Source organism: Nesoenas mayeri (assembly GCF_963082525.1).
Source record: "Nesoenas mayeri genome assembly, chromosome: 5".
Classification (NCBI taxonomy): domain Eukaryota; kingdom Metazoa; phylum Chordata; class Aves; order Columbiformes; family Columbidae; genus Nesoenas; species Nesoenas mayeri.
Genome location: NC_137548.1, coordinates 6,630,120 through 6,645,547, shown reverse-complemented (window position 1 = coordinate 6,645,547; position 15,428 = coordinate 6,630,120). Strand labels below are relative to the sequence as shown.

The 15,428-nt window shown below is 40.3% G+C and overlaps 1 protein-coding gene across 1 annotated transcript in view; it reads right to left on the bottom strand.

Annotated features, from left to right (window-relative positions):
* Window positions 1-271: 271 nt before the first annotated feature.
* The window catches only part of SLC38A6 (solute carrier family 38 member 6), a gene marked incomplete at its 3' end in the record, with an annotated part of 38,400 nt that continues 23,243 nt past the window's right edge, over window positions 272-15,428 (bottom strand). Inside the window, exons 6-15 of the mRNA XM_080344897.1 lie at window positions 14,597-14,679; window positions 14,068-14,126; window positions 8,902-8,967; window positions 8,660-8,713; window positions 6,348-6,427; window positions 5,592-5,692; window positions 3,092-3,216; window positions 2,062-2,206; window positions 1,853-1,947; window positions 272-352 (exon numbers count right to left, since the gene is read on the bottom strand). Of these exons, the coding sequence (XP_080201023.1) occupies window positions 272-352; window positions 1,853-1,947; window positions 2,062-2,206; window positions 3,092-3,216; window positions 5,592-5,692; window positions 6,348-6,427; window positions 8,660-8,713; window positions 8,902-8,967; window positions 14,068-14,126; window positions 14,597-14,679 (889 nt within the window). The remainder of the gene's footprint in view (window positions 353-1,852; window positions 1,948-2,061; window positions 2,207-3,091; window positions 3,217-5,591; window positions 5,693-6,347; window positions 6,428-8,659; window positions 8,714-8,901; window positions 8,968-14,067; window positions 14,127-14,596; window positions 14,680-15,428) is intronic.

Below are 15,428 nucleotides of genomic sequence, written 5' to 3'. Positions count from 1 at the left end.
CATTGCAGAAATTCTCAAGAGACCTTTTTACCTGCCATGATCACATCATTAAAAACTAATATTTTAGAATGGCAAAGGCTAATTGTCCAATAACTCAAGAGAGTGGCTCAAGACTGAAGAGGGACCATCACAAATCAGTGAAAAAGGGCGTTATGTCTTCCATAGACAGCTTTGGTCGGTGTTTTCTTCAGGATGTCCAGCATTCATTTCAGTAGTTTTGACATGTCTGCTTCTCGCTGTCCTTCCGAAGTTCAGTTCATCCAACAGGCTGTTATTGATCAACCCAATTGAAAATGATAAGAACTAAACTGAGAAGGCCAACGCAAATGCCAAAAATAACCAATGCGCATGCCTGTGAAGAAAGCAAAAATTAATGTTTTACTGAAGGAAGCATTTTACATTTCTAATGCTTATAACTAATGATGAAAAAAGCAGTAAGAACAAGTTTTTAAAGCATCTTTTAAAATAATCCTTAATGTTTCAAATTACTCAGTCTTCAAGCATACGGAATCTGCACAAGGGGTAACTAAGCTAAGCCTGTTCTGGGATAGTTTCATTGGGAACACTCGGAGCAGTCTGGTTTGCTTGTTCACACTATCCACCTGAACAAAAAAATCATTTGCCCTTTTACAACACTGAATGAATTAAGAAACTGAATTTATATTTTACTCAAAATATAGTTAAAGTTACAATGGATCCTTCATATTTTCGAATAGCCAGATGTCCTGGTTTCGGCTGAGATAATTTTCTTCCTAGTAGCTGGCGCGGTGCTAACGTTTGGGATATAATATGAGAAGAATGTTGACCATACTCTGATGTTTTGGTTGTTGCTAAGCAGGGTTTATTGAAAAAAAAAAAAAATCAAGGACTTTTCAGCAAGGAGGCTGGAGATGCACAAGAAGATGGGAGGGGACACAGCCAGGACTGCTGAGCCAGCCTTTTATTATTATTGTTGTTATTTTCCCTATTAAACTGTCTTTATCTTAACCCATGAGGTTTACCCTTTTTCTCTTTTCCCCTATCCCACCGGGTGAGCCGAGGGCTGTGTGTGGTGTTCAGCTGCCTCCTGGGTGAAACCGCAGCCGCCCTTTGACACCTGGGGATAATAAAACTACAGTTCAAGAGACAGTAGCCCGCTGATTTATAGCGAGGCTCCAAATCTGTTGGAACTAATCAAGACTTTTAACGGTCAGAGAGCATCGTTATTAGATTTTTCTCTCAGATGCCCTGTTTTGTCAACACAAGAGCAGCCCTGTGAATCGTAAGAACGGCAGAAGAACTCTGGACAAACAGTTTGTCGGCGTTTTAGCCACCGCCATGAGGTCGCTCTGCTGAGCGGTGGTTAAAATGAAGATAAATGGTTATGATGCACAAATTCCAACTAGAACTTAACCTACTACACCAAAAGAGAAACCACAGAGGAAAGAGGAAAAACAAAAAGGGAGGAAAAAGAATGTTTTTGAGAAGGCTTGCGTAGAAAACAAGCACAAACACTGTTTCATTTAAATGCAGTTTGGCTTCGTCCCAGCTGCCCAGGCAACATCAGAGTGATGCGTAAAAACTGAGGAGAAATTGGATTAAAAAGTCAACATCTGAAAACCATAGGGAAAAGCATGTATGCAGATCAACGGGCCGGCATATGGACATACTGCTAGTGAAAAATGGCTTGCGAAGGAGGAGATTCAGAAAGACCAGCGCGATCGTGAAGGATAAAAGAAAACGCTCACAGATTTTTGTGAACTGCAATGAAAACAAGAACTTTGCCCCTTGGATTAGGTGCTCTACAGCGTATTAAGATGCATCTAAAATGAGTCTGTTTAAACAGAATGAGCACAAATGAAGAAAGGCATACCCCAAGCTTCTGTGGTGATAAAAAGTCTTCTCTGCTAAGTTTAAGATAAAATAGTCCAGGATATATGAAAAGCAAACACGTTGATGTAGTCGAACCTTTAAAAAACATGGAAAGTAAGATTTTACTTACAGGGACATTGGAGTATATTAGCTTATCATAATACTGATTTTTTTTTGACTTTTCCTTTTTAAAAGCACACAATAACTTACCAACTACTCCAAAAACATTCTTAATGTCGGGCACATACATTGCAAACAAAACAACGATTGTGTTCAGTGTTAGAGTGACAAGGATATGGCAAATCCACGACACAGGGAGATGACAGAAAAACACCATCAGTACAGCTTTCCTTGCCTACAGGATATGAAGAGAAACATTGCATAGGTGAATGTATAGATATACATGTATTTTCATCTCATCTCAGTTTCATAAACCTAAGAATTACATCATTCCAAATGTGAAAAGAACATTTTAAAAATCAAAATGAAAAAAATTTAGTAACAGTTAAATGAAGTTTTGTATTTCTGCAGTACAGAGTTTAATTTAGTATTAAAGCATTATTTACCATATGGCCATTAGTCGTCTTAGTCTTAATTCCTTATTAGTTCTTTTTTGTATGGACAAAAGAAGGTTTAGGGAATAACGCTTTGTGTCACTGAGCATGTTTGGTAGCAAATGTCAGCACATTGCCAACTGATATGTCATCTATACACTACTACTTTATCCATAGTTTTGCATGTACAATTAGTTTTGGTGTTAACTGAATGACTTTTCAGTTCTACCATGATATTGACAAACAAAAGTAGGGACTTTTTTTGGTGAAATAAGTCAGTATGTGGTTTGAATTTACAATTAAATTGAGTTTTCGAGTATAAGTATACTTGTGTGTTGGTATGTACATGTAGAAAGGAAAAACCAAGTCAGCAAAACTCAATTTAAGAGGGAAAAAAACCCCAACCAACCAAACTAAATAAACTTTAGAAGTTCTGAATTCTCTAAATTAAAAACAATGCTGTGGGCTAGTTTTAATCTGAAATCTGTCTCAAGAGCACAAATTAGTTTAGTGGTTAGTTGTTATTTTGGAGCTCTCATGGAACATATGCAAATATGTGGTCTTTGATCAATCACTTGACAAGTGAATAAGATACACAAGAGTAGATGGGGCTCGAACGTCGCCGTCTGCAACTCATTAGCGTCAGCACAGCCTGTGCCAGCCTGAAAACGCGCCGGGGAATGTACCGGGAAATGGATCAGCGGGACCGTCAGCAGCACCGCAAACAGGACGGCAACTTTAACGGTGACCATGACGGTATCATGAGGCAGGTACCGGCTGTAACCCTGCAGCAATTCAGAGTCCACTTTGTCTGGAAAACAGAAAGATTGCTTCGTTAATCGTTTGAGAACTAAGATAATAAGTGATGCCTATTAAGCTTACATTTATATTGATTAATTTGCTTGTGACTAATGCAGAGGGGGGTACAGATTTGCGTCGCTTTGGCATTACTAATAGTCCAGCTCCAACAGATACGCAACCTCAAGAAAACTGAAAAAAATGAAAAAAAACTCGAAGAAAAAAACTTCCACTGAAGCCAAAGCTCCATAAAGAGAAGATACAAATATGGAGGAGAAAGGATGAAAAAGGAAGATGACCTGACACGAAGCCAAATATACACTACTGTAAACCTGTTCTAGGTGTCTGAAACAGTCAACACCAGGTTCAGTTGGTTCAACTAGAAGCCGGAAACAAATTAACTTTGCTAAATTGGCTGAATCGCATTTCCTTTTTTTTATTTTCCCAAAACATCAAAGGATATGAAAGGCAAAACGTAGTGTTTTGAAAGAAAAGCTGCAATTCTAATTTAAAGGATGAAACATTCACAACTATGCGAGCATATGTGATTTTACTGGCTCTAGTTAGCAACGCATTGCTGGATGACTTGGAGACAGACAACTAGCATCAGTTACCTTTCCAAAGGATATTTCTTATGTAAAAACAAAAATCTTCAGCAGCAAGAATCTCCTCTGCTCTCTGCCACATCCACACTTAGCTTTGCAAAACCAGCTCTACTGTGGAATTACTGTAGTATCCTATACCATGAATACACCATCAGATGCTGAAGGGAGTGGAGCATCTCCCTTATGAAGAAAGCCTGAGGGAGCTGGGGCTCTGAGCTTGGAGAAGAGGAGACTGAGAGGTGACCTTATTAATGTTTACAGATATGTAAAGGGTGAGTGTCACGAGGATAGAGCCAGGATCTTCTCGGTGACGACCAGTGATAGGACAAGGGGTAATGGGTTCAAACTGGAACACAAAAAGTTCCACTTAAATTTGAGAAGAAACTTCTTCACGGAGAGGGTAACAAACACTGGAACAGGCTGCCCAGGGGGGTTGTGGAGTCTCTTACTCTGGAGACATTCAAACCCGCCTGGACACCTTCCTGTGTACCCTCATCTGGGTGTTCCTGCTCCAGCGGGGGAATTGGACTGGATGAGCTTTCCAGGTCCCTTCCAATCCCTGACATTCTGTGATTCTGTGATAAGAGTTACTTCTGTACTATCCAAGAGAGAAGTGGGGCAAAAAGAGATGAATCTTTAACTTTTGTCCTTTTACAGCAAAAAGTTTCACTAAGTTCACAGCAAAAATCAGAATCCTGACAGTGGTCGGCTACCCCAGCCCTTTTATTTTTGCATGCCCTGACTCTGCGCTTTGTCGGACTTCAGTGTGGACCAAAATTCCCACTAAAGGCCAGTTGCCGTATGAAGTTTCAAATTCACAGAAAACAGAATAAACCATCTGAACTACAGAAAGATGAAGCACGTCTCATTTCAAAGAGGGAACTCTTCTTGTTTTCAATTTAAAATAAAATGCTTTACATCCTCTCAGGCTGCTGCTTTAGGAACAGGGAACAGATTCTCCCTATTTAAAGAAATAAGTCAATTAAACAAGACAACCAAAAAAGAAGTCTTTACATTACACATAAAAAAAGGTATCATGAAGAAGTCACCTTGTGCAACACTTAAAAATAAACCTTTCCTAAATTGTGTGATTTCCTAAATTGGGGAAATTTCTAGTGAAATAGCTAGTGTTAGTTCCAATTAATTTGTAAAAATACAAAAACAAACCCAAGAACCCATACATGCTTTGTACCCAAGCTCTATCAGACATGGAAAATAGGCTACAAACCTAATATAAGGCCTAACTTGCTGTGGGTCAAATTCCCCTCATAAAGGGCAATGGGCTCAGTACTGAGAAACTAAAACATGCTGGGCTGTCGCAGGGTTAATAAGTGATAAATGCTGCTAAAAGATACAGCCTTACAACAGACCTTTCAAACCTGTTCAACAAGCAGAATATTATCAGAGCTCAAAACTGCTCACTGACCATGATAAATCCAGTCCCAGCTTTTAAGTGAAAATATTGTACAGTCCAACAGATAGTAGCGATCAGTCTAACTACACAATATTAGAAATCATCAACGGACCATCAGCTACAATTTAGGGACTGAGATCTTGTCCGTACATCATTTCAGTGCACAAATCCTGCAAAGTTCAGCTGCGTTACGGGTTGGGAAATGAATGAGACTGTAGCACTTTGCAGTGTCAGGTATAATCTTCACAAGAACCAGATTTCTGAGGATTCAGGTGTCTAAACGCACAAACAAGCCTGAAGTACTCCAGCCAGAATGCATTCATCATATATGATTAGCCTTCATTCTAAAGAATACTTGAATATACTTACCATAAAATGTCAGGTATCCAAACAGAGCAGACAGAAAGTATATTAGGCAACTCAGACCAATTCCTGTGACAGTTACATACTGCATTCTACGTTTGGATGGACTAAAATGCAAAAAAAACCCAAGAAAATTAGTGATGTTTAATCTGCATGGTGGACTATTTACCACAATACATTAAAATAAAAACTAGCAGCTTGCTTTTCATGAGAAAGCATCCTCTTAATTTATGGCCACAGAAGTCTGTGCTGTCAGTAACGTTTAGGGTTTTTTTAAACTATTTCTAATCTGGTAATTAAAGGGCACTTTTCATGCAGATAACTAACATTGTAGGGAATTTAAACATACCCAATTATTTTTTAAATCAAAATTTTGATTTATGCAGCAAGATATATATCCAGAGCCAGGAACAGAATGTGGGTTAAAACCCCACTGAATGAGATGTGGCCAAATGCAGATTCAGTTACAGTAATAAAAATTAACTAGTAAGTACCTTAGCAAATGACCTTTTTTCTCCAGATTGGCCAGGACAATATACTGACACTGATGATGGAACCATATTTGCTACTTTTCTCTCCTGTAAGAGAGGAAAAGCCAGTACAGACTAAAACTGTACATTTCCCAAAAACATGAAAGCTACTTAGTTTGCATCGTTTGATGGCACTGACGTAAAAATAAAAGTGATTCAAGATTAATTTAGGGAAAATATTACAGAAATACTATAGCTATATTTTAATAATTAATGTGTTTTCATACATTACCTTCGGAGCTCACAATAGATGGGTAAGACTGAGGTATGGCAGAGAAAAGAAAAGGCCATAGTTGGTATTGCATAAACACTCTAAAAGAGAAGAAAAACATCTTGTAGGTTGTTTTGTTATTACAGAGAGTTGGAAAAATAGCTGGATAAGTTCAGGTCAAGCGCTGGAAGTCAGTGGAAATCTTTCCACTTTAATGCTTTGAGATCAACCTCCACAACACAGAATGGATTCTCTGAATCGTTCCACCAAAAAAGGACCTTTTCAACTGGTATCTCTTGAAGCAGTGGTCTTGGTTTAGTATTTAATCATCAGGAGAGGTAATGCTGTCTGTAAGCCAACAACTCAATGATTCTTTTTTAGCTATAGGCCAAGTACTTTGATAAAAACAGTAGCATTTGTGCAAGGGTCAATGTATCATTCATGAAATCTTCTAATAAGTTTTCAAAATTCTGATATCCATAGCTACCTGTCAAATTACTGATTCCGTCATTCTGACTTCACTATCAACCTTTCACAAAAATTTGGATGCAGCATTCAGTATATAGAACATGCTTTGGCATCTGAAGTTTTAAGATAGTTATTTAATTAAAGTTGCAACCACACAATTAGTGGTCCATTATTCCAAAAACTTGCAATAGAAGTGATGAGTCATCTGGCACAGCTTGCTTCCATTGCCAAGTGGAATAAATTGAACTCCAATAAACGCTCCTGTCCCGATGTAATCACAGAATGTCAGGGATTGGAAGGGACCTTGAAAGCTCATCCAGTGCAATCCCCCCATGGAGCAGGAACACCCAGATGAGGTTACAGAAGAAGGTGTCCAGGCAGGTTGGAATGTCTGCAGAGAAGGAGACTCCACAACCTCCCCTGGGCAGCCTGGGCCAGGCTCTGCCACCCTCACTGGGAAGAAGTTTCTTCTCAAATTTAAGTGGAACCTTTTTTGTTCCAGTTTGTACCCATTACGCCTTGTCCTACCATTGGTTGTCACCAAGAAGAGCCTGGCTCCATCCTCCTGACACTCACCCTTTATATATCTGTAAACATTAATGAGGTCGCTCCTCAGTCTCCTCTTCTCCAAGCTCCAGAGCCCCAGCTCCCTCAGCCTTTCCTCATAAGGGAGATGCTCCACTCCCTTCAGCATCTTTGTTGCCCTATGCTGGACTCTCTCCAGCAGTTCCCTGTCCTGCTGGAACTGAGGGGCCCAGAACTGAACACAATATTCCAGGTGTGGTCTCACCAGGGCAGAGTAGAGGGGCAGGAGAACCTCTCTGACCTACTAACCACCCCCCTTCTAATACACCCCAGGTACCATTGGCCTTCTTGGCCACAAGGGCACAGTGCTGGCTCATGGTCATCCTGCTGTCCCCAGGACCCCCAGGTCCCTTTCCCCTACACTGCTCTCTGATAGGTCATTCCACAACTTATATATAATCAGGCCCATATTGGTAAAAATATGCCACTTTCTATTGATAGAAATAAAAAAAGAAGTAGAGACAAGTCCCAAGATTCTTCAAAGCACAAAAGGCCAGAATCTCAGGGTAGATGTGTCTGCTCAAAGCAAAATCTCTTCTTTGATCTACAGATAACGGTTGTCTCATGTTTGCCTTGCCCGAGGTTTTTTTTTTTCTCTTTTTACCTCTTTTTCTTGTGAGAGTGGGGGTGAATTTTGTGTTTTCCGACAAATGCAACCACATCTCTCCTAAATTTCACTACACTACAGGCACACCCCATATTTATTCTTCCCTTTTTCCCTTCCTCGTCACCCCACAGAGACCAGAGTACATGTTACCTCCTCTCCTGCAATCCTTGATGAGTGGTGCCATGATTTAAACGCCACATTAATTAACAAATAGCAGAGCTGGTACTGCCAACGAAACTGCACGAGATTGCATTAGGCCTGAAGAATTAGCTTCAGGTAAGAAAAAACTAAGCTTAGATCCAGGCAGTTTCAGGAAACCTGTTCTGCCTCACAAGGAGCTAAAAGTGTTCGTACAGCCAAGCAGCACTGACTTCCAGCTTCTTCAGTTGGTTTGATCCAACTGCATCACGATGCTGACCACCGCTGCATCTGTTATTCTTTATTCTTGGGTCAGGTTTGCAAAATGTTTTCATAAATTCTAACTTGGACAGCCAGCCTTCATATAAAAAAGAAAGAGTGTGACTGGATAACACTTGGCAGCAGGTATAGGAAATATTTCAGCAGCCTGTAACTAGTTTTACAGAAGAATAGATTACCCTGGATAAAGTTTAAACCCCAATTCTTTAGCAACCACCGCCCTTCTTTAAGTTTGCGTACTGTTAATAGAGATTACCTCTTTTGAAAGATGAAAGAGCTTTGCTTTACAATCCCCAGTAGAATTTGAAACCTGTAAGACATGCAAAAAATGGCATATTGAAAGAATAAGCCCAAACCACAGACATGAAACTTTTTAGTTTCTGTGATGATTAAACAGGAATTTAAATCATAAGTAATTCTGAAAGTGTTAAATGTAAGAAAAAAAGCATTACAGTTACTAATAAAATCAAAAGAACTTCAGAACAACATGCACTTTACCTGTAAAGTCTCTATGGCACTACTTAGAGGTAGAGGACATGGGATCAACCACTTTTTTATCATAACCTGCAAAGACAACATATTTAAGATATTAATAACGCCCTAAAAATCGGTTTAAATTTCTATATACGCAGCTAAAATATCAGACTGTTGGTATACAAAGCAGGGAGCTGCACCCACAGTACATTAACAGGCTTGACCATAGGTACTTAGGCCACAAGACGGAGACTTGACAGCAGAACTTGTCAGTGCCGTTCCATCCAGCTGCTGAGTGCGCACAGCTGGCAGCCTTATGGCGCGCCTGTCTGGAGGTGGGGCACCGAAAATGAGCTCTGACATTAACTGAAATACAACCAGCACTCCACAATCACTCTCTCCGTGCTCCACACCAAGTGCCCCCCGTACAGAATAGCTGCTGCGTTAGCTATCCCAGGCTCGCCCCCTTAAGTAGACAAGCCCTTAACAGAGATAGAGCAGAGCCTAGGGCTAATCTTAAAAGGCAGAAACATATGGTTTGGACTAGAAAGCAAAGGAAAAACAATAAATGCAATTATTGTCCCAGAATGTCATTGGGGCTTTAGCTACACCCTGCTGGTTTAGGGACTGCCAAGTACCAGGGCTGAAAATCAAAGGGAAATTAAAATAAGAAACGTTACCTCCTTTTTCAGGAGCCTAGTTTAAAATTATAGTTGCATTGCTCTCCTCACCCTAATTAATTTCCTATTGTAGTTGCCCAGCTTTAGAGGTTGTAATTCTTTTGAAGCCTAGAGCAAACAATTAAAAACTTAATTAAAGACTCAGATTCACGAGACGAATAACATGGAAGAGAGCGCTTCTCCTGGCTCAGGGAACTACTTTTTGCATGCAGCCAAGTGGTGTTTCCCCAGGATCAGCATCAGATGCTCCCTCTTGTCACCGGGGCCCAGAAGAAGCAAACGAACGCTACCTCCGGACAAAATGCGGGGAAAGGAAAGTGTAGGTACACAGCACGGCGGAGTCCACTGTAGTCATACTATTTAAGATGTTTTATTGCTAAGAACAACTCGTTGCAACTCAAAATACAGAACGAGGCAGTAGCTTACTTGACAGCAGACTGCAAACTTTGTGAAAAAGGATTGTCAGCCATGTTTCTGACACCACACTGGCACCGCTTTATAGCAAATGTGTTCTTACCTGCTCACTGATTAGCTAAACTGCCTCCCTGTGTGCAACACGAGCTGCAGCCTCATCTGAGGGTGTGAGAAGGGACAAGGAGATCCTCATAGTACATAGAATCACAGAGTAGTTTGGGTTGGAAGGACCTTCACAGCTCACCTAGTGCCACCCCTGCCATGAGCAGGGACATCTTCACCCAGATCAGGTTGCTCAGAGCATCCCGTCCAGCCTGACCTGGGATGTCTCCAAGAATGGGGCATCCACCACCTCTCTGGCCAACCTTGACCATTATTTTGCCACCCTCATAATAAAAAATTTCTCCCTCATGTCCAGCCTGAATCTCTCCTCCTTTAGTTTGAAACCTTTGTCCTATCGCAACATGCCCTGCTAAAAAGTCTGTCCTCATCTTTCTTATCGGCCCCTTTTAACCATGGAAAGGCCGCAATAAGGTCTCCCTGGAGCCTTCTCTTCTCCAGGCTGAACACCCCAACTCTCTCAGCCTGTACATCAAGAAACTCAAATGAAAAGCAAGCAACGGAGAGGAAGGAAAGGACCAAACACTAAAATGTGACTTGGGCCTGTACCCATACACACGTGTGGATCTGTCACACAGGTCACCCCTGCTCCATCTCTTGTGCACCGAGCAGCGAGAATTGAGGAGCTGAGACACAGACGCTGCTGGAGCACCACAACCACAGATACACGGCTCTGCTGTCACCCCAGGAAGCCCAAGCTCGTTGGGTAGTTGAGGACATTTATGAGGCTGAGCAAGAAAGCAAAAATATTGTTTCAAGGAGATCTCTGTATTTAAAAGCAGCTTTGAAGGCTCTGAAGGAGGAGACTTTGTGGAAGCTCTGGCTGAGGTTGGAAGAGGCTTCCTGAGCCATGAAAAGGGGCATGAAGCTACAGGGCAAGATTTGAAGTGTGTCTGGCAGTGGCGGGGACAGGGTTTCCTGCAAGCTAAAGAGCAAAGATATAGATAAACATTGCAGAGGGAGGTCAAGACCAGACCTTTGAAGGTTCCTTCCAACCCAAACTATTCCATGACAAGCCAAACATAAACAGCCAAAGCACATTTTTCTACCATGAAATTAATACAGATTAAGAACAGATTGAAATGGAAATAAAAGGGGATAAAAAGCACCAGGTGCATTTAAAACCTGTAATTATATTTGCCCACCTGCTTAATTCTTCAAACCTGTTTGGGTTTCCCATTGTAGGCTACTCTGTATTTCTAATGAGGTCCCAACAGAAAGGGATTTTTAAGTTGGCAGCGCAGCACAGCCCAGTTAGGTGAGTGGTCATTCAAGCAGCACGGACAATCTTCCTCTGGAACTTTAAACCTATTTCATTTAAACGTTGTATTTTGGGAATAACAAAAATTTGGTTTTAAGCAAAAAAACACCCTAAAACCTAAAGAGATATTCCAGTGGAAATAGGTATTTTAAACCCCAATAAGAAAACATTGCTATAAGATAGAGGCTAAAAATGTTCTAATATTCTCAGTGAAGTTGTTTTTCCATATCTTGCAGAGGGAAAAAGGAATCCCTTTATTCCAGCAGTACTGACAGTGCTCAGTAAAGAGGGGCTCTCTCTGTACAACATCTTCATTACATATGGCAGGTTCCCAACCTGCATCACATTTTGTTCTGGGAACATAAACAAGAGATTTAGAAAAACACCATCAGGAACCATTAACACCTTTGTTGAACAAGCTACCAATAGGGCTGTCTTGACAAAAAAAATCTGTCTTTACTCTTCACCAATATTCAATATAGCAAGAGGGGAGGCAATAACAAAAAAAATAGCTTAACGATCACATTTAATTTCTTTTCACTTAGGATTCAGGTTCAAAAACTATTCAACAACCAGAAACAAGAGTGCTCAGGACCCCACAGAATCTGCCTTTGAATGGTTACATACACTTCTCATTTTTTCTCCCAGCTCATCTCAGTGTTTTTACTTGTTTTTACCCACAACCAGCAAACACTTCAAAGGCAAAGATGCTGAAGCACAGTGAGGAGATATCAATACTTGACCTGTCGAAGCCCCACGGCAAAGCACAGAGAACAAGGAGTCGTCTCTAGACCTTCTGCACTCACTAGACCACACTGACCAAGACATATGCTGCCTATTGTGCTCGTCTTTTCTGCAGGCTGTATTAAAACTGTGCCTTGCTGGCTAAAAGCTGAACAGATGGTATGCACTTGAAAACGCACAGAATTATTGTATATGCAAAACATAATTGTATTACTTCCATATGAGTAACCCAGTTTTCTTCTGGAACAAATTAAAACATATCTGCCATGCAGAAATTAACATTGTGCAAACTAAAAAACACCATTTCAGCAGCACATATCACCCACTTCAAAGCATCAGATATCAAAACTAAACCACAGTTAATGCCTTTGAGTTTCAGTGCCTAAAGAAGTCAGAGAGAATTTTCTGTGAAAAGTATTCGTTTTCTTTAAATATCCATAAGAGCTTTTAAAAATTTTCATCTCAGTTGAATTTACTATGGCTGCTTCTTTGTCATTAAGCAAAGAGTAAGTACACAAATTTAGCCATTTATTAAGGAATTCAGTAGTCCGTGTGCTCCTTCGTTTACTTTCTAGCTACATTTTTGACAGAAAAATCACAACTAAGCCGTAGCTTAAATCATCCCATGTCTGCACACAAGTTTTGCTCACACACTTGCCTTTTCCGATCCCAAACTTGTTTCCAAATGCATCCACCCCTTATAGCAGCTTTCTTCAGCGACGCGATACACATTTCCACTGAAATCCAGGAGCTGAACTGGTTTTAAAACTCTTGCAACTAGCCCAAGGTTTATTTCAGCATTACAGTCAGTGTGTTTTCTTCTTTGTTTTTAAGATAAATTTTAGGAGAGAGGTCAAAAGCTAAGCTAATTTATAAATATTACAAATGAATTTCCATTAGCTCTGGAGAGGCTGCGGCTGCTCCTCAATGCTCAGCTTCGGAAGAATCCTTCCCAAGGTCCTACAAACACTGCAATTCTCCGGGGACACCCCAGGGAGATGTTTTGACAGCTTTGAAGTTTGGTTTTATCACATGGTTTAGCTCCTAATGGATTGCCTTGGTCTCCTGGATGGCATGTTTGTTCAACTTGCCTTCAACTCTGTTTATCCCTTTGTAAACCAGGTATTAAATGCAAGTCAGCGCAAGCCAGAATGACAGGGGAAAAGGGGGATGTTTTTCCAGGCTCCCAAAGAAGATTCTTGTTTCTATACCCAGATGATGGAGTGCGAGTTGCTTGGCTGTACTGTGTATCACACATGTGCATTACCACACTTTTTTCCCCTGTAAAAAAAACGGAGCGCAACTCAAAAGCACGTTTTCCGTCTTAGATCTGCCTAGCAGGTCTCACTTTTGATATTTGGAAACATCTACCTCACAGGGGCCTTGAGAGGGTGAACATCAGGGTCAAAAACTCTCATATGGCTCGGAGAAAAGAATTTTTCCTTTCAGCGGGAAAGAAGAATAAGGTCATTGACTTATTAACAGATCTTGTAAACTGCCTTAATGAAGTTCTAGTTTTCTTTGCCTTTTTTTGAACTCTGTCACTCTGTTCTACATAAAAATGTAATTTATTTGGAGTATATTAAATTTTCTTCTGCTCTAGATGCAGTAAGTAATAGTTAGAAGCTAAGAAAACAGAATTCCATTCCATTACTAGTGGGGAAACAATAGTATATGTGCCAGCTTCCTTCACTGCACCATCAGCAAAACAAAACTATTGTTACATTTACCAGGCCAAAATATAATTGTTTTAAGTCTTTTCACATGCTTGAGAGTTCATATATATTTCCATGCCTCAGCAAAACAAATGTCATCCGTCCAAGCAAGCACATACCCAACTTAAGGAAAACTCTATATTTCACATTAAAAGTTAAGGGGGAAGGGGAAGACAATTCTTTTCAAAACAGGTTTATGAGAACATTCAAACAATAAGAAAAAAATAGATAAGCTGTGCAGAGATTTTTAACTTACCACAAGAGCAAAGTACACCATAAAGAAAAATGATAAACTACTTGTGTAGCCAAGAAAGCCTGTAAAATAACAGTAAAAATAAAAGAGAATTTATAAGGAAAGCGATCCTAATGTACAGCTAAAGCTTTACATTTCAGGCATGTTTTCTATTACAGCGCTTGGTATCTGGGGCTTAGGACTCAGAATAACAACATTCCAACTGCCTGTCACAGATCATTTATGTAGTTTTGTAGGGCAGAATTAGAACTGGCTTACCACTAATGGCATGCTGTAAGTAAATGCAGCTCTTTAATGTTCTGCTGTAAAGATTTTATTTTAGTATTGCAGACAAAATACTACTGCAACCCAAGTAATAGGTTAACTAGGCAGGGCTGGAAGGCAGAACACGCTACAACAACTTCAGTAATCCCCACCATCGGCAGCCCCCTGCCAGTTAAAATAAATAAATAACCCATTAAGGTTTTAAAGTCTTCAACTGTAATTGCAAGTGAAGTAGAATAATATTCGCTTCTCTCCTTTAATTACTCACCAATTTTAGGAAGAAGCGCGAGAGGAAAAACAATGCAGACCGAAGTCAGCAGCAGCAGCAGCCTCCCATCGAGGTACCAAGACCTGTTGGAAAATCTGTTTGTGACTGAGACAAAGCTCCAAGAGTCCTAAAAATGTTCTACTTTAAAACTGATCTCGGACAAAACAACCACTAGGTTAAGAAAATAAAATGATTTCCAGGCATACATGCTACTGACATGAATTTGCATTCCTAGTTCTTATATTGTGATATAAAATAGAGTTCCTGGGTAACAACAACAGGGAGCAGCATCCCATAATGAACCAGTGTTGCAGGCAATGTTCCATAGGAAAGTGTCCGTGCTGACCAGGGGTCTGACATGCTTCAAGTTATTTCTCAGCAGCACAAAATGCAAATCCCTGCCTTGATTCAAAGTGATGATCAGAGGACAAGGGTATTTCGTACTCTACAGATTTCCAATAGAAGTACTTGTATAGTACGCTACATATATCTTGAATTGGATTAGACAGGTTTGAATATTTACTCAACTGGAAGAAACAACAACATTAATTCCCACCTACGGCTGAGCTTCCCTTCCAGTTTATTACTGCTCCATGACCTTAGTTCCTCACCACTTCCAAGAGGTGTGACACAGAAAGCTGAGCTACCCAACATATTTGTTTGGAAATCCAATATGTTTTCTGAACGCACCAACTTTCTCTGCTGCTCAAGTTTCATTCCATCTATCATCACAGTGTTCAAACAGCAGAAGAAAAGAAGCAGCGAATCAACCCTCAGTGAATTTGAAATAATATTTGCTGTCCAGAGGTGATAGAAGAAAGAACAGCAATAG